The 24,802-nt window shown below is 25.3% G+C and overlaps 1 protein-coding gene across 1 annotated transcript in view; it reads left to right on the top strand.

The window, feature by feature from the left end:
- Positions 1-24,802, top strand: part of LOC132931685 (LHFPL tetraspan subfamily member 1 protein-like) — a 224,610-nt gene that overhangs the window by 38,041 nt on the left and 161,767 nt on the right. Inside the window, exon 2 of the mRNA XM_060997615.1 lies at positions 3,632-3,733. Within this exon, the coding sequence (XP_060853598.1) occupies positions 3,632-3,733 (102 nt within the window). The remainder of the gene's footprint in view (positions 1-3,631; positions 3,734-24,802) is intronic.

The following is a 24,802-nucleotide window of genomic DNA, read 5'->3' as shown; positions in this document are numbered from 1 at the left end:
TTAAGTAACATACCATAATACTTAAACTAACTTTACTTTTTAAATTTATCACATTATTTCTTCATTAATTGTTTCCATTTTGTTTAGTTTCTATGTGTTTCGAATCAAACTTAGTGAGATACTGAGATGTAACGTTGTTACTGTAATCTATTATTGCTAACATAGTTGAGCATTATTATAACGTAAATAACTTAAATTATTAGACATTTAGTTAACAGCAATATGATATAGCCAAAATAGCCAAATAGGATAATAAAGGTAATTTTATAGTAAATGCAGCTATAATATATTTACAAACCTTTATAATCTATGAACCGATATTTTATATGATCAGTCCAAGACATATATTTATAATATATTATCTGTATACCTACCACCATTCTAATAATGGCGTATTGGGATATTATACATGATTTACGATTTTAATATTTAAACAGATCAGCGTTGACCCAATGCATGGACACGTCTACCAAATATATTCACCCAGTTTTTGGGAGTATTCCAGTAACAAAATTAGTTTTTCATAAATATAATATAATTATACCATTAACCATTCAATGCACACATTGTATCCAATATGAGCAATAAAGACTAAATTAGGTAAAAAATAGCGATACACCACACAAAAATATCAAAATCAAAACGTATTTTGGTATTTTTTCTAAACTCATGGTCACAATGGAAAATCAAAGGCTAATCGTTTTTCTCTCTTTTTATTTTAATGAAAACTAATAAGAATAATTAAAATGTATTTTACACGTTTAGTAATGTATCCATCGATCAATATAAACCAATTGTTTGTCATAAAATCTCCAATCTACATTATAAACAGGACAAACTTCACTGATTTCAATAACATGATGGTGTACACAGTTATCAAAGTAGAAATGTAATATAAAACCAAGAGCAGTCCACCACAGTGTCACAACTGTCACAACTATGAGCACACTTCTAACTTCTCTAATAATGCTACTCACTGTGTCAAGACGTGTTGAAATAGATAACCTTTCAAACGTCTGTGAAAAACATAAAAGCAGCCAAGCCAAGTTCATAACCTTATGTGCGGGTGTTTATATACATTCAAATTTAAGGGATGTCCAAACTATAAATATTTTACGAGCGCCGAATTATGAATAACCATCTTAATTTTTATAAAAAAAACACACTGTGTTCCCTTTTAGTTTCACCAATTATATTATCGAATGCATGTGTTGTAGATAAAAAATCTGATCTTAAATTGTGTATCTTAGGTACTGCAAATATGTCATTAATATTATAATTGGAAAAACCAGTGAGTAATATCAATAACCAACTTTAGTTTTTAATTTTAATTAAAAAACAGAAAATGTTATCACACATTAACATTCAATCAATATTTATTATTAAATATTTCGTTAAAAAATGAATAGCAATCATTTTATTAGTTACATTGTTATTTAATTTAACTGAATTATAAAAAGTTGAACTTAAAGAGTATTTCATTTATCCCTTACAAACTGACAACCACTATGTGTTTAATAAAACTGACTTTACTTCAAGTTTACTTGTATCTAACTATTTCAAATGTACTCTAGCCTTTCTACTTTCCGAAAAAAATTACTGTTTCTGACTGATTTACTGTAAAAGTTTAGTTTCTAGAGTGGTACGATCACCACTTGTATTACACTATTTGTGTATAGGTATATATTTATATATAAATAACCTAACTTAATCTATACACATGTATAATGGTATCCATCTAGGTTTGAGCGCGTGTCCATGAGCGCTATTGGTTTAAAAGGGGAGTTTGTTTACGACGTAAACTTTTAATGATATGAAATGTAAGACGCGCAGGATTACGGGAAGTAAAGAAACGAATACGATGTTCGACAATTTGACTTGTCAATAAAATATTGTTTACCCTCCAACAGTCCCGAATAACAATAATTTATGGTTTTATCCAACTATTTTTATTTTTAAATACAATTCAATGGATGTTTATGTTTTGAAATTATTAAAATATCTTTTTCATTATACTTTATACCAGTGATCTATTCCACATGCATCGACCATGCTCATCATTTTTTTTTAAAATTCAATAACGTTATAATCAAAATGCTAATTTTTTAAGTATACGTTAAGAACTTTATGAAAATAAATTTTATATTTAGATGTTGATACATCTAAATATAAATTCAAATAAGTACTTCTGGTTATTAAACATTGTGCACCAATTATTTAATATTCTTTAAAAAATATTTAACATAAAATAAATAGTATTTATTATAATATCAATATTATTATTAATACTATATTATTTAATATTTTAATAAGTCTTATTAAATTCAGACAATGTTTACTAATTATAAATATCATTTATACAAATAAACATAATTTAAAATTTCTCATAGCTCCCATATTATCTTCCAAACTTAATATAATATGTTCGGGAACGATAGTTGTCAGATACATTATTAAAAATGTAACTGGTAACTAGTTACGATTAATCGAGTAATTTACCAAATTCTAAATGTACTTTTATTTTTTTAATTTAAAACATTAAATAATTAAGAATCTACTCTTTCTAATTGAAATTTATAAATATCAGCATTTTTCAAAAACTTACCCATTAATTTAAACAAAAAAAGTTGATTCTTTAAAAAAAATATACCATCACAGAGGAGTAAAAGACACTTTTTAAATGGTGTAAAAATCTAAAAAAATAAAATATATTATTATGGTTTTAATGTGGAAAAATTAAAAAAAAAAAAACCATAATTTGTATAAATGATACAACTTTAGCGAGTGATAAGCTTGGTGAATTATAATATTATATACAATAGGAAATAAAATTACGAGAAAAGATAAAATAATATTCACTTTTATTGGAAATATACCTAGGTATGTAATACTTATTCTTGTGAAATATGTTCGAGTATTTTTCATTCTAAAATTGTCTATACTTTTTCTAGAGTTTACTATTAACTGTAAGTTTTAAATCGTTTTTACTCGTCTTCATATTATAAAATTGGTTTTTCCTTAATAAAATATAGGTATGCAAACAATATACGTAAAATTAATGATAATAAAATATCAAATAAAATATAATACTTTTAAAAATATTATAATGTCTTTTATAAAATAATATTTAAGTGTCATGTGTGCCTTTATGGTACATATTTATTTTTATTTGTAAACATAAGTATTATTGTATACATTTTATGAGATAACTAATCATCATTTAAAAAAATAGAAAAATACTCATACAACTTAAATCAATAAAAAAAAAATTCATAATGGTTTGTAGTTTTCTTTTGATGTAATTTTATATTATCAAGCATTATTACTGATTCAAAGTATTAGTTGAACAATACATTAGGATAGAATATTATTATGATCTCGTATTGTTGTTTATTTTTTTATTCAATTAGTAGACATAAAAATGTATAATTTCTATTTTATTTTTATTTATAGATTTAAATAAAAATAAATAATAAGGTTCAATTACAGAATCGTTATTTATATATAGTTATTTTATTATTATATTCTAAGTAAAGAGTAAATACACCAAAAATAGATTTATTTATCATCGCTTTTATTTAACCCAATAATTATATATATAAAAAATATATAAGAAACGATTTTATTTCAGATGGCAACTACTTTAACCGTTGCCGGGATGTGTTGGGCGACATTATCATTAGCAGCATCATTCCTGTGCAGTTTTGGATTCTATTTACCATTTTGGATACAGGTTGGATGATATAAATAATTTTGTTATTCTCAGATTTATATTATAATACTGTGTCACGTTTATGAAATTACACAGTTAATAACGGTTACTTCCTTTTTAATTTAAACGTTTATTTATATATTTTATAAGTATTCTTTATTTCTTTATGGTTCACACGTGTGACATGACTTTATAAACATTTCAGTTTTTGAACTTTGCAGTTGAAAACCTCAAAATATTAAGTTAAGAGACTGGATATTATATTAAATTCCTCTAACTTTATCTCAGTAGGAAATAATTCTGTAAAATATTATTTTAAAAATCTTAGAAAATGAATTTTTTTTAAATGTTGGTTTATTTAAGTATACCTATATATTATATTGATTTAAATGTGTTTCAATGAAGTAACCGTAATTTACTATAAACATAATTAAATACATTCAAACAAATGTTTGGATCAAAACAAAAGTGTTTCATATCAAAAACTAAATCAAATATTTTAAGTTTAATTGTTGTATAATTCATGATTAAATTGAATAATTATTAATTCAACTGCATCAAATAGAACACAGTGCTTTTATTACAAGCCAGGTATGTTTGGATGTGTTGGTGATCAGCTATATCAATAAGTTAGTTTTTAAATGAATAATTTTTTTAACAGATTTTAGATAAAATTTATAAATTTATTTATAATATATATATATATTATATAAGTATGTTTTTTAACGAATTTGGTGTGTTGACTAAACATATTCTGTTTTTAATTTATGTAAACATAATGTGACTAAACCTAAGGTCTCAATGTTTTGTATAAATTATCAGGTAAATCGATACATTTTACTTAAGCAGTCGTAAATAAATTCCATCGATGTAATTACGTAATATATAACGTATAACTATATTATTTGTAAATCTACTTATATTATGTGTAAATAAATGGTTTTCTATGGCCGTAAAATTATCGCAAGACGCGAGTTAGTTTTGTCTGTATTTGTCTTTGTACTGTAAATTGTAATTTGTAGATAATTTATCAATGAATATAATGTATCACTTTTATTATTTTTGTAAGTTATTATTATCACAGGTATAATAATCATAACAAAACAAAAAACAATTAATTGTTCTTACTAGAATATCCATAAATATTAATACAAATCAATTCCCATTCAATATTGGATAGTAGAAAATTCCAAGCAAATAATAAACAATAAATATTAATTCTAATGTTTTATGCAGGTTGGGAAATATTTATTTATTCAGAGTGTGGAGGGTTGAATTGAAAATGATAGATTCATTTTGAATTCGAATGTCCAATGGGAATATAAATTACTGAATGCTTGAAACACAAATGACAATTTAACGAGAATATTTCATGATATTTATATTTTTCCTTTTCTACATTAATGTTCACATATATTCAATAGTAATTTTCACTATTTTCTTGCATTCCATAACGAATGATTTATCTTCTTGCCTCTTGCTGAATATAATAACCAGAAATGAAATGTTAAAAATTCCTCTACATTTGAAATAAATATGATCATACCTTCAAAATATGTTCTTCAATTGAGATTCTGTGTAATGTGCTGCCAATATGGGTTCATTTTCCAATATTTGTTAAATTTATTACATGATATTGTGTAATGGAGTTTGATGAAAATATAGTGTCACTATACATATATATTAGTTCATTTATAAGCTGAAAAGTATATCTCATCTTAGTTTCTTCGGAGGAGGGATTTTCTTTGAATTATACCCGGATACTTCTATCTTAACCTCGACTTCTTTAATCTATCTTTCAGGCATGAGTATATTATATAAAACAAAAAAAAATTGGATTTTTGTAAGCCACGAGAAAAGTTTTCTAATTGGGATACACAAGTATTGTGTAAAGATATTGAAAAAAAAATTTAATCTTACTGAAATTTGGCCATTTTAATTAGTGTACATTATGATTAGTGTAGCAATAATTGGTTTCTCTTGATTTTAATTCATTGTTAAAAAAGTATATTTTTATCATTATCAAGATATAAAACAATATTTACTGAAATGCAACTATGTATGTTGCATATTTGTTGTTAACAAATTTCAAACTTTTAATTTTTCAAATTTAATATTATTTAATTAATTTGGTTTAACTATTTTAATTTTAAATCAACCTTAATTGATATCCATAATTAATGTATTGTTTTTCATGACTATGTATTATCAACAATATTTATTAATGCACATTAATTAGATTTATTAATATTTATTTAATTTTAATTGAAGCACGTGAGAAATTATTTGATATGAACTTCTACAACTATTGTTAATTTTACAATTTTGGAAACTAGACTTTCGATTCATTAAATCTGTCTACAATTATTTATTATTCCAATTCAATTAGTACGATTAATTTGTACTTGATTAATAATTTGTGTGTGTAGAGTTGTATGTTAAGCTGACACTAACAATATGTTTAATTGATGATCGATATTTTTATGTAGAATTCTATTGCACGAAATTCCTTTACTGCGTATTAATCATTAGTAAGTTATAAACGACCATTATCACTCCACTTTGAGTTTTGTAGCTAAAAAGCATATATTATGCAGAATACGAGATGAGCGTTCCATTTCTGATGTAATTCCAGCGAAGAAATGTGCACAGCACTGTCGGACAAATATGTGGTTAATGTGTATGCATACGCTCTGTATCAGTCATTATTACAATATCCAAAAACTACAATACCGCGAACAGTTGATTATTTATTATTATAATTATTATTATTATTTTTTTTTTTTGTCCTCAAGCGATTTTCATGAAATTTATAACGCTTTGACTGCGGCAACGAGGGCGTAAAAAACAACGTTTCACTTGAATTACCCGCGTGTAAAGCAGACCGTGAGTAATCGTTTGGTTTCAAGTATCAGTTTTCCCCTCGTGTAGCTTTTTTGTATGTGTTTACTGTCGAGTTTTAACTTTTTTTCGTTTGTTGGACAAATGCAAATAATATTTGGAAAGAAAGTTGAGCAACTTATAAAATTCATTTTTATCTTGAACTTATTAGGTATATCTATGTATGATCGGCTATGTTAAATTAATGTTTTACTTGAACTAATACATTATACTATTTATATTCAAAAGGAACCATTTCTTTTTAATTTATAATAGGAAATCGTTTAACGCAAATATGAATTTAATTTGGGATAAAAATATTGCAGTCAATGAAAATTTAAGTGGGCTAAACCGAATAAATATTATTGAAAATTACTAATATTACAACATGTATGTCGTATACATATATATTTTTTATGTAAAATATAAATTTCAAAACCAGTACTTTCACCAAAGCCATTAAAAAATTAAATAATGTATAGTAGTGCGTTAATAATTCACTTTACATGTAACAACTACATATTTAAATAATTTCAAGTAGATATTGTGTGGAATAAAATAATAATAATAATAATAATACCTAATAATGATAATGTTATATTATGTAGGTACCTACTTAAACAATGAATCGTTATTCGTTATTCTTTAGTTAATACTTTGAAATCATATAATGGAGATATTTTATGCCAAAGTTTTAAAACTATTCAAAAGAATCAGGCTTGAAGGTTTAAAAATAATACTTTGTTAACTAGGCATTTTTCTGATTTTTTATTGCTCGCGGTATCTAATATCAGCTAGCATAAAGCCAAGTGTAATTTATTATTTTCACATAGTTCGTATACATATATTTTAAACCAATAATGTTCTACAAGCAATTAAAATATTATATGTATAGAACCATAAAATAATAGATATGATATTTAAAAAATCAACATATTGATATAAAACTTTTTCAATGTGAATAATTTCACATTAATTAAAAATGAAAAAAAATTAGTTAAAGAATCTATTTAAAATGTATTGTAAATATTAGTGGTTAACTAGTACTGACAAAATAAAAAATATTTTAGTTTGATTTTTGTTTAGGTTATTATTTTAATACTATTACAAAACATTATTATTAATAAATTATTATATTATTATTACTCAAGAAAAATATGATTAAATAATTGGGTCGCGAACTACTCGTAGCTTAATAATAATTGTGTTTATACTTCATTAAAATATTTTATTGACACAAGTTGTAACTATGGCTAATTCCACAGTAATAGCTATGAATTTAAATGATAAATATATTAAGTCATTCCCAAGCACTGTAAAACTAATCAGTTAAACCATCACATTTCGAATAAAAAAAACCACACGGCATCCCTTCTCAATTTTCTCGCTGTCTATCACATGCTCCCGTTGCTTCTAACACCAATAATACCGTATTATTAAAAATTGATAGTAGATCATATTATATAAATTTATTTCATATTTTAACATATAAGTTATTAATTTCCTCCTTTCATTACTTTACTGTTATACTTCACAAATAGTATATTCCATGATTAATAATTATTTATTTCTCATCGCTTAATAATTATTATTATAACATAATTACTTATTAGAATAGTAATTATTTGTATAATATACACAATTTTAATATTGGTCATCGTTTTTTATATTAATTTATAATAAACCCGCACAATTTATAACTATTTCATTATTAATTGGTATTACCTATTATTATAATATTTTTCATTATTCACTAATATTATTTAAATATCTTTATTCCAACAGCTGTAACTATTTAACTTAATGATATAATTGTTGAGCTTTAATAACTGTTTTTTAAAAGCTAAATAATAATTATTATAATATTATAGTTATAAGAACATTTTGTTTATTTTTTATATTTTTAATTAAGATAATAATTTCAAAATAAATAATTATATGAAATAAAAAATAAGAAATTAATTAAATACATACTTTATGCTTTTGTATATAATACTCAAAAAAAATCATCAGGTGTATGACAGACACTTATTTAAATCGTGTTTAAGAATTCAAAATCGTACAATGAATGGCACAACGTAGGTACGAATAGCCGACTTAATTTTTAATTCATTCTTTTTTTGTTTGGTCCTGAAATTGTCTTCTTTTTTTTTACGAGTGAGAGATATCATCTAAAGGGCGTAAAATAATTGTCCAAGGCAATTTTTAAACTCGAACAGTGTTTTTGACGGCTATTGTGTAGGTGACATAATGTCTCGAGAGCGTATTAGCACGTCGGTAAGACTTCATGTTCGCGTATTGCAGCGTATTCGACTTTTCTTCTTCTTTTTCCTTATTTTCTTTGACTCATTTGAAAAATTTCAGGTGAATACCGCGCTTCGTTCGTCCCACGGAAATGAGATGTACACATTTTCCGTGCGGCCGGTATAGGTATATGCGTAGGTATTCATGAAATTTATATATATTACTGCACTCGGTCATCAGACGACACGATGATACGTACCGACGCTGTACTGTATCGGAGTTTTTCCTTTATATATAAATTAACAGTGACAAAACATTTCTCCGGGGGCACGACATGCGCACAAAGCTCTGCCGAATAATCGTCACGGTGAAAAAATAATGGGGCGACAGGGCTGAGAGTTGATGTTGTAACACTCACTTCCGAAAAGTCCCGCTGTCACGCGAATAGAAAATGAATACATCCCTATTGTGCCGATGACGCCAGCGAGGCGGGCCACCGTGATTTTAGAAGAAAGAAAAATACGATAATATTATCTCGAGAACGACGAGTAACATTTCAATGCAATAAGCCGCTTTCCTACGATGACATGCATTATAAGGACGGACGTGTGCATTAGAGGTAAACTTTGAATTAGGCGCCTACTTAAGAGTACTTACTTAAAACATAAAACGAATGTAACTGACTATCACTCGATACGTCAGTGACTGATTTGCGATGCAAAAATGGCGCGATAAAACTTTAATATTTATATGACTTTAAAATTGAAATTAAAAAACTATAAGAAGAATTAAAACTAGAATCAGGTTATAATGGTTATATTATAAACGTACCAGTCGGTAAAATCTATTGAAAATGATTTCTATTTTTGGACCCGTCTGTGGTTAAAAGTTTCTTATCAATTAGTTATAGGAGTACTTATGTTATGTCCGTGACCTCACAAAATTATAAATTAATTATGTTCTATAAGTATCGAATTTATAGATAATAAATCTATTATTGAAACGGTTCAAATGGTTCGATTATTATTTTTATTGCCATTATAATGTACGGCTAAGTTATATATATATTACCTACATATTTCATAGACTTCAACGATTTATTAATTCACGCAATAATAATTAATTTTATTCGATACACAGATAATTTTTTTTATTCACACTAAAAATATTTTAGGGTTGGGTTTCGACCATAATTAATCGTATAAATAGTTTTGAATTCGGAATACTAATAAATCTGACATATACGATAATATACAGCAATACAATCATTATTATCGTATTAACGCGTAACTTGGTATAGCTACGGCGGTAACGTTGATAGGAAACGTTTCCTACACCGACTACCAAATAAGGGTACACCTCGGGGGTTCAAATAGTATATAATATATACACAACATACGTTGTATACAGTAATATATTATTGTTGTTAGGATTTAGTGGCGCAGTCAGGAAATTAAAAACCCTTCGTCGCGGTCGTGGATATCGTTGCAGCGGGTGTGTGGCTCGGGGCGCTGTTTACTTTATTTTTTTGATATATATATATGTACGATTACAGGCGGACGAGCCCCTCGCATATATCCAATTTTTTTTATTTTTTGTTATTCGTACAATATATTTTCACTTTGCCGTTTACGATATTTTTATGCAGACCACGTGTTCGTTGCAAAGATTTCCCAGGGTTGTACGGCGCACATAGCGCCGTAGTCTTATAGGGTAAACCCGGTGGCAGCACTCGGCAACAACAAGAATTATTGCTTGTTTATACGTTGACATTTATATAAGCTATCATTTTCCGACCCCCGGCATAAATCCTCGGGACACTCGTTAAATAATTTCTTCTTTTTATTTCTTTCCCCCGCCTTCCGTACGTCTCTCTATATTTGTGTGTGTGTGTGTGTGTGTGTGTCTGTGCCTTTCTCTTTCTCACTCTATCTATCTATATACCCATCTCATAGTCTCTACACCCTTTTCACTACCATCATCCGCATCAGCTATACTCACCAGCACTTCACGTTTCGACCATACAAAAGGAATACTAGTCTGGTGGTGCTGGTGCTTCTGCTTCGGGCGAAATAGTACCCTGTGGACAAGAGCCACCCCACTCAGTTCTATACTCTTTGATATACACTATACAGTCATATATTTATTTGTTTTGACTCTGTGAAGACTATACATATACGTGTGCACCATATATACCATGTACGTGCATACATAAACACACACATACACACGTCTTTAAGATTCTTTGTAGTAAATGGATTCAAATGACACTGAGGGGGGAAAAATGACTGTAGTGTAATCGATTTTTATAACTTCGGGTCGTACTACACTTAAAGCATCGTCACCGTAGTTTAATCTCAACCGTACATATGAACGAAAATCCACCAACCAGAGTGCTTTTGACAATCTTCTAAGTCAATCGATTGCTATGTATTTTCAAAAAAATTACAACTTTTAAGGGAATTAAGAGATTTGCTGTTAAATACACATTGCATGTAAACTTAAATGAAAATAGTTAACTATTATTGTTTTATAGTTTATTACTATTTACTTGGATTAAAAACATTTACAATATTTTGAGAATGTCTTCAATACTCAATATGAAAACAGACATTCATATAAAAAAATAGCTCACGCATCATTATTGTAGTAATATCAATAGTTTCATCATTTTGTTCAGAAATTAATATATTATATTTGACATTCTCTGTGAATAATATATGTATTTTGTATTATTATTTAAAAAAAGGATATTATTTTCACAACCAAAGTTATATCTAAATAATATGTTCAATTCAAAAATATATATACATTTAAATAGCCAGACTGAAACGAAAAAAATATAAATTTGGCATATGATCTCAATAGAAAATCACACTGCATCTTCCAATATGAAATGCGTAACCCTACAAATTGTCAAAGAAAAAAAAACAGGACGAAATGACACTGGTTGTCAGCGAAAATGAAATGTAACATAAAAATATCCTCATTAAATTTAAATATAACTTTTCATTTATTTTTTCATCTTTGTTCTTGTGTTTGGATACCTCTAAAAAGCTATCCCGCACACACCTTTCGATACACATGAGTACATGACAACCAAACTATCTATAATTTGTTCAAAGCATTATCAAAGTTTAAATTGTTTTAGTTATTTGACATAATAATGTATTCGTCATTAAAATGTATGGCGAGTAACAATGAATACATGTGTAATAAGATAAACATGTTGTACATTAGTACATTTGTGTAATATATTTAAGTTCATCGATAATTTATTAATATAAAACAATAATGGATTGCGTTCATATTAAATTTAATACGCCTTTACATAATATATCAAAAAAAAAAATTAATAAGACTGCATACATAATATATTTTTGTTCCACGAATATTAAAATTGTGTTTATGTTCAAGTTTATTTAACTTATTATAATTTTTACTTAAATTATAATATAACAGTATAAAATGTAAGATCTAGACTGACATTTACGAGTATATAAATAAAAATAATATTTATAATCTAGATTAAGACGTTTTGTTGTCATATTATTATAATATAAATCAATGAATATAAATAATTTATTCAGAATAATACTGAATCATTCATGCGAATACCGGCTGCCAAGAACACCGTTGGAACCCCCCTCCAAGAGCAGGCTACTTGTCTAGGCACTGTGTTAAAGGTCGCAATCATCGGTGACCGTTGTACACAGCTGTCGTGTCAAGGCAGCCTAAATTAATTTTTGCGGTGGGAAATGTTTATGTATTTGAATGTGCGTGGACACGAGTAGATTTCGTTAGCAAAGTGGTTTTCTAATAATGTCACGAGAGATGAGAGCATACAAAAATATTACCGAAATGTTTAAACAATAATAAATTATAGCGTATATGAATTCCATCTTATTGGGAAACTAATAAATAGATAGGCACATTAAAATTTTTTATAAACATATTTACTATTGATTAAAAAAAAAAATTAGAATATTATATAAATAATTATAATATAATGGTTCAAATGCTAAGCGATTGTTTAAACTATATTAAATGATTTTCATTATATTTATTATTATTTATTAGCATAATTTTCAATAAAGATATCAGATGAGGCTGAATGCGTCTGTTTGCTTGCTTGGAAAACATACCATATTTTTATGATTTAAGGTGCTTTATAGTAGGTGCAGTATACACCTATTTAAACGGCGCTATATTTAAATACATTATAAACGATTTTAATATGAATAATTTTTTTTTATGCATACACGTTAAACATAATATATAAAACATTTTCTTAATACTGTTCTAGGATTGTATCCCTTTAAATTTAATTTATGGAGTTTGAATATGTCACCAATATTGTATACTTAAACATTAAATTCAACTGTATAACAAGCGATCACTATGATTTATCCGGTAAATGCAAAATGGAACACTATATTCGACATGAATGCTTGGGGAGAACAATAATAGCACAAGTTCTTTGTTCGTTACCACCAAGAAGTAAGGGAGGGCGCATCATTGTGATTCGGTTATTTATTGGTATCCCCTAGAATACCATATTGGAAATCAGGCATTTGTCTTTCGAATGGGTCTGATTTTATAACAATTTCGTAGTCCTGGAGCACAATAATTATCGAATGCCTTTGAAATCCAGTAATAACATACAACTATACGTATAATAATGGGAGGAAGGGGAAGTGTATCTTTATTCGATTGTTGTTGTTGTTTTTTTTTTCATAATCGCAAACGTATTTGCCAAAGGCAAAATTTAATCGAATCGCAAACGATCATGTGCAAATGTTGTCAAAATCCCAATTAGAGCTAATCTCTAAAATACACAACTATTGCATTACCGTCATAGAGCTTTGTGCCACTACCAGGTTATATAATTAAAGAGGTAATATCACCACGTTTGATACAATTATTGCTTAGGTTTGCTTTGTAGGATAAGACGATTTATTGTTTAGTACCATTTGTAGCTACAAGTGGTTATTATAGTTACTCACAGAGCTAAACTCCACAACAACTGGGTACATATATAATGTATTTAACTTATATTTATTAGTTTTTCTACTTTATTTTTAAGACGACTAAATAAAAAAAAATTTAAAAATACATATTTTTTTGAACACCTAAAACCTTTGAATCATTTTCAATCATGATATAAAAATAGACAAAGCTTTTACCACTTCAAATATAGTGTAAATAAAATAATTAAAAAGAAATTAAAAAAAAACCTTGACTGTCGGTAGTTTTATTTATTATTATTTTTTTTATCCCTCATCTTTAATAATAGATTATTTCGTATAATCGTGTTATTAATTGCCAAATAATAACATGATTAAATATTTACATTTTGAAAATGTTCTTTATAGGATTTTTGTAATCTTCTTAAACATGAATAATTGATAAATTAATTTGTAACTCACATTAGTTTTCAAAATACTGTGAAAATTGTATCTTACATAATATTTTAACCCTCATAAATTGTTCTTGTCAAGAACTTTGGTTAATATTTTTTCTTTTGAAAACCAATGCAATATGCCATTGGAACGGGGTCATACTGCATAATAACAAATGGCACTCTTGGGTTTTGTTATCACTTTCAAAACATTATATACTCTATACGATCGTTTAGGGGCGTGTTTTCTAAAACATATACCATAGATATATGGAACCTTTGAGTTACCTATAAGTAATATTACTATTTATTTGTATTACTTAAAAAATATATTTATATATACCAAGTCAATTGAAGTGTGATTAATGTTTTAAATACTGTAAAATATAAAAAATATTATAAAGCAATTATTACAACTTTTTTTTTAATATTATTACATTGTTTTTTTTTTTTTAAAAAAATTATTAGAATGTAATTTGAAACAATTTGCAATTACAAACAACCCAACGCCAAAACAAGATAATTATAAGTTAAATAGAAATTTAATAAAACCCGTTAATATATTTTAATGATTACAAAAATGAACAGTTTATAATAATATGAAACAAAATAAGGAATAATTAATAATTATAATATGGTCTTACAACAATCAATTCATATCAGATAATATTTATTTTTTTAATTTAAAAAAAAAAAATGAAATAATTTATGAAATATTTCTTAATATTATGAGTTAATACACATTTTTCCTAAAAGAGATAGTTATTCGTATTTTTTGAGAACAAATTAAGAAATTCTCTCGTTTTTTTAATAAAAACCTGATTATTTGCATTCCGAAAGATCAATTTAACTTCGTTGTTTTTTATTAAAATGTGTTACGTTATCTATTATAAATTATAATTTATAAATACCCCATTATCAACCACCTAAAACCCTATATTATAAATACTTGTTATATACTAATATTATATCAAGAGATAATTTGATAATTATATTTATAACCCATTAAGGAATAAAAAAATTATAACCATATAATTGGGTAATTTATTTAATTTCATATTAAAGTATAGTATAGTTCTATTCTGAATTATGCATGATTTTATTTTAACAAAACACTGAGAAATAACCCTGTTTCCATTTTTCTAAAGTATTCAACTCTTACATTGAAAAAACATGAAAACCTCTAGTCTTAAATATTACATTTTTTACATATATATATATATATACATATATACATACAGTAGAAGTATACTCGCCTATTGTGTTTTTCCTCATATACACCCTACTAACAAATAACAATGACTATATAATTCACTCCTTTCTTAGCTTTAAAAGTTATGAGACTGTTTTAATACTCAATAAAATAGGATAATTCTACTTTTAAAATAATTATATAAATTAGTTACAAAAAATTGGGTACCTATTTTACATTTATTTAAAACAGGATAACAAATGTTATATATATATATACATTATGTACTTGATATAAATACGTTGAGTTTTTTTTTTTAATGGTTAAATAGTTCTCAAGTCTTGGTTGACAATGGCTTTGGCCGCTATCGCATTTTACCATAATTTAAATTTAAAGATTAGTACACGTAATCAATTTCCACTTCATTTTAATTAAATAATTTACCAAAAAAGTGTTCACACTCTATAGTAATAGTACTAGTTCTTATTATATTGATTGTTTTTTTACATTTTATGAAAACAAAATCCAGGAAAAGGCAATCCATCAATCAAGCTCCACCCCATATAACTTCCATTTGTATATTATAATAAAAAAAATAAATATATTCTTAATAGTGTTTAATAAATATGTAAACATAAATATAAATATACACATTTCCAAGATGTTGAAGATTTATTGAACATGCCTAAAACAAAATACTATAGTTGATATTTAACAGTTTGATAAGGCAAATTTTATAGATATTATATACCTAATAACACAATTTCTAACCATTTTTTTAAATATTGTTCTTATTAAAAAAAATTATATGATGGCATTTTATAAGTATTGAAATGGTGTGATATGTGACCTACATTATGAAATGTCAATAAATTAAAGATATATTATACCCACCGCACCCAGCTGTAAATCAACAACAAAACTTCCTACCGCGTACATAATAAGCCATTATGAAAACTATCAAAACAATACGGTATCTTCAAAATACAATGAGGGATACAAAAACAAATGTTGCTACTCGGTAATTGTCCATGAAATTTCAAGAAGAACGGCGGTCGTTCACATTATAATAAGAACGAGATTTAAAAAAAAACATCAGTCTTCGTAACGCCGAAAGAAATGTTTCGACATTTTTACGGTAAGTCTAAATTAGTTTCAAAATGTGAGAGATTGTTTTTGTATAAAACACCATGTAATCAAATTCAAACTGAACAGCCTGCGCCTATTTCATTGGAAATAATTTACCAAGGTACCACGTGATACCACAAAACTATTAGAACGTTTTATACACGATATAAATAGCCAAAACGATAAACTTGTTTTATTGAATTTTTTGTTCGTACCTACCAATGTAATAAATGAAAGTAAAGTTGTTAATAATAGTATTATTCTATGGCATGTACTACCAATGTATTTGAGTACATTTTTACGATCATAGTTTAGTTACTTTTAGATAACATAATATCAATATTTACTGTGGTATAATAAGTTAATATGTATATTCGAATATGTATGCATACAAATTCCAATCTCACAAATAGTTAAATATCTTGGGTTAACTCCGGACCGTAGACTAATATACTAACCCGGCAGATTAAATCTAAACAACTCAATCTAAATTCTCGATTTTCTCTACTTACAACATTTATTAATAATAATAAACTCACTATCATCAACACGACTAAACCACTCATAAATGTTAATATAAATACCTAATTATACTAGTATGATGGGGAGAAAAAAAAAAAAAAATAATTTTAACAAAATTTAAACATTTCATAATATAGCTCTCAGAAAACTACTTGATTTCCCTTCACCCCTATACGTCTGAAACAATTACATTGTACATTCTACCCTAAAATTAAAATTATATCACGAAGAAGCTAAAATGCATTATCGATGGTTTTCACAACCGCCTTACCTCCAATAATAACCCATTAATATGAAATCACATAGTCCCTTTAATTCATGGAAACTCGCTTAGGCGTCTTAAACGAAAATTATGTCGTGATCTTCTTGACCTCTCTTCCGTCATATTATTATAATTAAGATTAGGTTCATCACCGGTTAAAATAAAAAAAAAGTCAACCGTAAGTGTTATTAATGGATGACGGCTCTCATCAAAGCTTATCGTGAAAATATTGTGTACATATTTCTTATAATTAGTATTTTATCGTGATTAATTAATATTAATGCGTATTTATATTTTACCATCGACTTAAACACATATACTAATTTTGACAATAAATTATAGATTGTTATCACAAATAAATAAAAATATTTGTTAAATATTTAACGGCATTTTTATAAATAATAATAATGATGTTTTTGAGTTATTTTAAGAAATCGAAAATATCATAAGACGAATAATAAAATCTCATATAAAATATTTATAAAATATCCGATTAATCAATAAAAGAATAATAATTATTAAATAATATTCTGATTATCTTCCATCAAAATCTGTATTATATCTATCTGATTTTTTCATTTGGAATGTTATACATTTACATTTCATATGATTTTTATTTTTATTTTTTTTTTTTTTTTGTATTGATTCGTGTTATATGCAAATAATTTTTAATATTACTATATGAACAAAATATATAATGCATATAATATGGCATAATGTATATGCATTTTATATTTGTACAGAACATTTTAATGTAAAAGTTCATCCAAACGTCTAAACACTCTGAACTATATACGGCTCACGAGTGAATCACAACGTTTAAATATTATCATACTATTAGCTAAAGTTGATAATATATGTTTTTGTTATGCTTTTACTGAAATTGAACATTATTTCATGGTGCGAATAACCCGCGTTTGTTAAAATTGAACGGTTCAAAAAATAGGATATATGTCATTACATATATATTTCTTATTTTTATCTGATAAAAAAAACTTATTTAATAATGAAGAAAATCGAAAAATATTTTTATCGGATATATAATACATAAATATCATATTATAATATCCATGCTATAGTTTTATTGTTCATAACCTTGTAATAATTTACCGCAAAACTATTTTGTATTTTTAAAATTTCCTCAGTATCTATTTATTACTTAAACTTTACCCGTTATTAAAGCCCTGCCTGCACCATTATCAGTATTACATGGCCTTATATCAAATGTAAAAAAATAACAATAATAAATAAATAAAAACGGATGACAACGTTTGATGGTAGCTTTTCCGTTATAGGTGCAACACTAGTACGTCACAATATATATATTCTATGTATCAACGGAGGATAAGTACAAAAGTTTAAATATAAACAATAGTAAGGTAGAAACCATTTAGGGGCGTGCAATACATTGCAGTGTGTTAATGTTTCGTAAAGTTGATCAGCGTCATTCGTGTAATAAACTTCAGTAAATTGTTTTTTTTTTAACGTTATATTTTTAAAATATAATTTGGTATTAACGCACTATATATTTCCAAATAATTGTTACCCGCGTGTACCTATAATAATGTTATAGATAAGATATTTGGTAACAGGATTATTGTAATTCATCTCACTTTAGTTATTTTGTATTGTTATTAGTTATTATAATATAAAACATTTATTTGTTATTTTCGAGCGCAACAGATCGTCAACTATCTCCTCAAAGAATGCTAACTAACAGAGTTTTTTAAAAATAAAAAAATATTTTGGAGTTAATTATTACTAGGAGAATAAAATTTTACCTACAAACAAGTTGTATAATTTATAAACAAAATGCATATATATATATAACTAACTTACTGCATGTAATATTATCACATAATAAGTATAACATGTATTCGTATTTAAAACAAATATTAACTATAATTATTGATTACTGTATTTTTAGAATCACTTTAATTATTATAATACAAATAAATTATATTAAAATATAAGCAAACAATTTTCTCCTATAATTCTATAGATTTTAATAAAAACAAAAAAATATATAAAATACAACTTCCAATGCTATTGAAAAAATAATTTTTTTCATAATAAACTGATATGATAAGAATATTAGCTTAGTAAAATAATTAAACCGCAACATGATTAATAGTTTTTATTGTTGTGATTTTTTTTTATATAAATAAAGACAATCTTACAATTTAAAAAAGTTCTAATGGTATAATTTTGATTGATTGGCATACTATCGTTTAGTATAAAATGAGTGCATAATCACATTAAGTCCAGTAAAAAAAGTTTTTAAATGAAATAAACTACATTACTGAGTGTATATACTATATATTACTCTAATAAATGTTTAAAATAAAAACAATAATGCAAATATTTTGATTAAAAACATCTTTGTTCGTTGTATTTTAAGTTCTAAATTCAAATTAAAACTTATATCGTATCATAATATCGTCGTACATTGTTTAATGTTAATTATATTATAAAAAGCAAAATGAACACAACACTTAAAAACGCCGTAATAATTTAGCTAACAAGACATACTAGAATGAATAACTTAAACAGGTAAATACATCATTACTATTATATATATTATATGTTTTAAAAGTAAAAATTATCTTCAGTAACCAAAATGCGTTGTATAAGAACATGTTTATATTTTAATATTACAATTAATTAATTAGTGTCAAATGTCACAAAAAGGGTTTTTATTAGCTTATGCACTACGATGTTTGTCTTAATCGTTATTTTAGCTCCTATTTTAAATGTCCCAAAATATCATCCGATAAGATTTTCTATGGTTTTTACGACGAGGATTTATTTCTTGGTAAATGCACTTACTGCAAGTTTATCATGACTTCATACAGTGTTGCCAAGAGATGTGTTTATATTTTACGAATGTATATAATATATTTGTTTGTGTATGTATATACGAGATAATTAATTATTACTCCCGTATGTTCCGGTATCTTTCCTTAGCTTTCCGACCCACCTGTCAAGTGCATCTTCCCGAAAAAGCTATTTTCTCACATCCGCCACATTCTACAAATGACTTCTTGTCCCTTTTTACTCCTTTGCTGCTCTACGAGCTGCTTCCTGTACATCTAGATCGCTTTTTCTCGTTTATATATTATACTTACCACATGAGTATACTCGCATTGTTATATTAATACACTTATACAATTTAATTTATTAGCGTGTAGTATTTTGTGATGACACAACTTGTTGTTACGATAGTAATATAAATTACGAGTTTAGTAGACAAGGTTATTAATTTTTATTGTTGTTATTATTGAAATAACTAATAAAATCAATTATAGTTATAAAGTGTGTAAAAAATAAGATCAATAAAATATAAATGGACTTATAGTTTAACTTTTTATTATTTAACAATACTTATTTTGATGGTATAACACAGTATTAACGAAGTTATGTGGTAGGTACTGTAACTAAATCATAATATATTAATTTACACTTAATTTAAATCTACTTGAGTTCTAGTTTTTAGTTATAACGTTGTTTGTATATTTAAAACTGAATACAATATACAAAATCATAGTTTTGTTTTTCTAATCTTAACTAATAATATAATATTTTAAATCATATTATTTTAAATATTGAATTAACATTAAATCTCTTTTTGTCAGATTTCAGAATAATTCAATTTTAATATAATAATAATAATCATAATAAAATATATTCTTAGCAATATTAAAGAAATGCGATATTGTAAATATTAAGTATAATAATATAATATTTTTAAACTAAATTTTCTCCTCATAAATACTGAAGTTGTTTCTTCAAATAATCCATGGTGAGAAATAGTAATAAAATAAAATACTCTTACAAATTTTAATATTAAAAAAAACTTCTTTAAAAAAAATAAAGTTTTTATTCTCATAATAATATATACAGATTACATCAGTATATCAGGTAATTGATTTTACATGGTATACGTATATACAATAATTTTTTTTGAGGTTATAATACACGAATATAATTTATCAGAAGAAAGAGATAAATTTAGTTTTATTATTGAAAATTGTACAATACCTTACGACCATTAACAATGCAGCATTTTTATAATAATGAACAATATGATATACCATACGGTATACTTTAAGAATGTACACTATATTTTATTGTTTTACGAATTAGATGCAGTTGAATTAATGTTTAAATTTGTATAATCATGGTAGTTGGTTTTTAATCTGTTAAAACCCTTCTGAATTATTGTCTGAAAAAATGGATGGTATCAAACAAGTAACCGACATTATAAGTCCTAGTTAAAACTTAAAAGGTGATATATGGTTCTGAAATAAATTACTAAATTATAAGGGTGTGGGTGGTGGTTTTCAGCTCGTGGAATTATAAATAATGAACAATAATAAGCGGAAGCTGCTGCCACGTTGACAAATATTCGGGCATTTATAATGAAGTTATTTGAACCATGATTGATGATTGGTGGCTTTGTTTTTTGTTTTTGTTTTTTAATATTATTGCTAATAGTATTTGAATATTAGTTTGAGTGTGGGAATTTTTATTTCAATACATTTTATAATTGGACATTTTTTTTTTTGAACCGTCTGTTGCCGAAGGGACCAATTAGTAGTATGTTGTTCTTTATAATATTTGTTGTTGATTTAATCATACCAATTAACTTTGTACAGGCTTTGTAAATTTATGTCAACATTTTTTTAATGTGGCATCGACTACAGTGCTCTATAAATAATAAAGATTTATTTATGAATTAAATATTAGACAAAGACATATTCACCAATTCGCTAATTTGATCAGTACACTGCTACTTTACTATTGAACACATCATTTATAATTAACTTCCCGATATATTACAAAGATAGACAAATATCTATCAGACTCTGGGCGGATTGTAAAAATAATGTGTTTGTTTTTTATAATCATAATTATTATTATTTGTATAATATATGTAGACATTATTCATAGAAATAAAATGGTTCGATCTTAAGTGTTAAGAGTGGTTTCTGGTAGAAAATCGGTTATATAGGTAGTTTGTTATTTCAGGAGTATATATTAATTACCAGTATTTTTAAAATAACCAGTAAACATGAAAATATTTATTTTTATTATTTAAATATCAGATTAGGTTAGTTTAGTATAAACTTGAATCATTTAACTATTATTTTAATTATTATTTTGTATACACAAATTAATTAACTAATTTTAAGAAAGCTTTTTAATTCACAAAAACTATTCACATCACTCTGGTATCACACCACTCTTGGTACGTCGTTATTATTTATTATTTAATAACTTAGTGAGAACTAGTTATATTCTATAAAGTAATAATAATTATATTAAATTATTATTACTTTATACTAAAGTAAAATTAGTTCAAACAATATTAATTATATGAAATAATAATTTATTTATTAGCATTTACCTATGTGTTTGTCTTCTATAAAAAATAGTTCAATAAAATGTATAGTATTTCTGACAGAATTATAAATATATAATATAATATTATACCTTTACAAATACAAGCTGACAAACCGAACATATTATTTAGAATCGCTTTTTGTATTCAGTGATTAATAATTTAATTTAAATTAATTATCCATTACGGTGACCCACTCAATGACGAGTTACACACATTCGACAAATATCATAGTCTATACTGCTTATTGACTTCTACGATTTATTTTTACTATACATTTCACACAAACAAAATTACTTTATTTATTTTTTGTATTTAATTTAATAATGTCTATGGACTTCATAATAATTATTCGAAAATTGTATAAACATACAGTCAATTGATTCATAAATTAATGGAATGTCCAACTATTGGATGTTGTAAATATTGTATTCTTTATTTTTGTCATTAATAAAAATCATTTAATTTTTAGTTTTTGATAATATTTATTTTCTAAATTTTTAAGTTGCTAGTTATTGTATTTCAATTCATATAATTTTCATTAACAGTAAAATCTCTACACATATATTAAAGTACCTAACATTTTTTTTTAAATAAGTAAGATTGTTATTAATATTTTAATTAACTTGTTAACCTTTCATAAGTTTAATAAATAAACTAGCATTTAAGAATTTATAATTTAAAAATATTTTTGTACTATATATTACATTTGTATATTTGTATACAAATTGCACATAGTATAATTTAGGTACACTTATATATAATACCTCTACATAAGTTTAAGTCACGAATTGTTTCGTTTCATTTATCATTATGTGTTGTTACTGTTAAAATCAGGATACAATAATTAGGTTCAGTATTGTTTTTCGATAATTTGAAAATGTATTTATGACAACGAAAGTTAGTTCTAACCCCTTTAGCAATAAATTAGTATAATATGGGCCTTCTGAAATTATTGGCACAACTGATCCATACTAATTACTTATAGAAGAAGCATGTCTAAATTTTTATATTTAATGTGCAGTGACCGAAATTTATTGTATTTCTACCAAATTAACGTTTTGAGCTAAAAGATTAGGGTTAAAATAATTTATTACTGTAATGAATAAATTATTTTATTACAAATAAATTATTGTATTGATTTATTCGTTAATCAAAAAAAAAAAAAAAATTATTTAATAAATACAATTTTTAATTTTATATGAAACTTAGCGAATTCAGCATAATAATATGAAGTATGGGTTGAAAAATAAATACATTATACATTTTTTTTATAAGATATTTTCTATGATTTTGATAATATTCTTTTTAGTGTAATATTCTTTAAGGCTTTTTTATTGTTATTAAAAAAGGTTGAACTCAAAATGTACTTGTATACATCAATAATAGTAAAATAATGATAAATATTAGGATTATAGTTATTGCGTATTATCATTAATAGCAGTAGAAATAGTATTTGCTTTTACAAAGTGAAACAAATAAACAAATTGATGATACTCGTTGTGACCAATTTGGAATAAGTCCAATAACTGTCATTGTATGTATTCATCCGGAAGCTTCTTCGAATTGTTTATGGTACGAGATATCGCAATCCAAAACAACTTTACTTATATTTCGAAAACATTAAATGGATTTAACCTTTAAACTGTAATAATCAATTTAGGCGCTAAAAGTTTGTGTCTGATAAAATGACTATTTTAAAAATATCCAATTAGTATTTTGCAAAATTATGAATTTTGAATTTCGAGTGGTAGATCGTAAAATATATTCATTTCATATATATTTTTTAACTTATTACTAGTAAGTTATTACTAATAAGTTATTAGGAATAAAATATTTATTATAAGAAAATAATTGACATTATAATATAAAAAATACTACCTATTATACATTTTACTACTAAACTATATTTACAATATAAATATTATCACATGCTTTTTAATTTCATTTTAAATTTTTTAAAACTTAAATATAAAACAGTAAAGTTTATGTTTTATAAAAAAATCATTATGATATTAATTAATATACTATTAACTGCTTTTGAAATTGTTCGTATT

The sequence above is a fragment of the Rhopalosiphum padi genome, chromosome 1, assembly GCF_020882245.1.
Source record: "Rhopalosiphum padi isolate XX-2018 chromosome 1, ASM2088224v1, whole genome shotgun sequence".
NCBI classification, from domain to species: Eukaryota; Metazoa; Arthropoda; class Insecta; order Hemiptera; family Aphididae; genus Rhopalosiphum; species Rhopalosiphum padi.
This window is presented reverse-complemented; position numbering and strand designations above follow the sequence as displayed.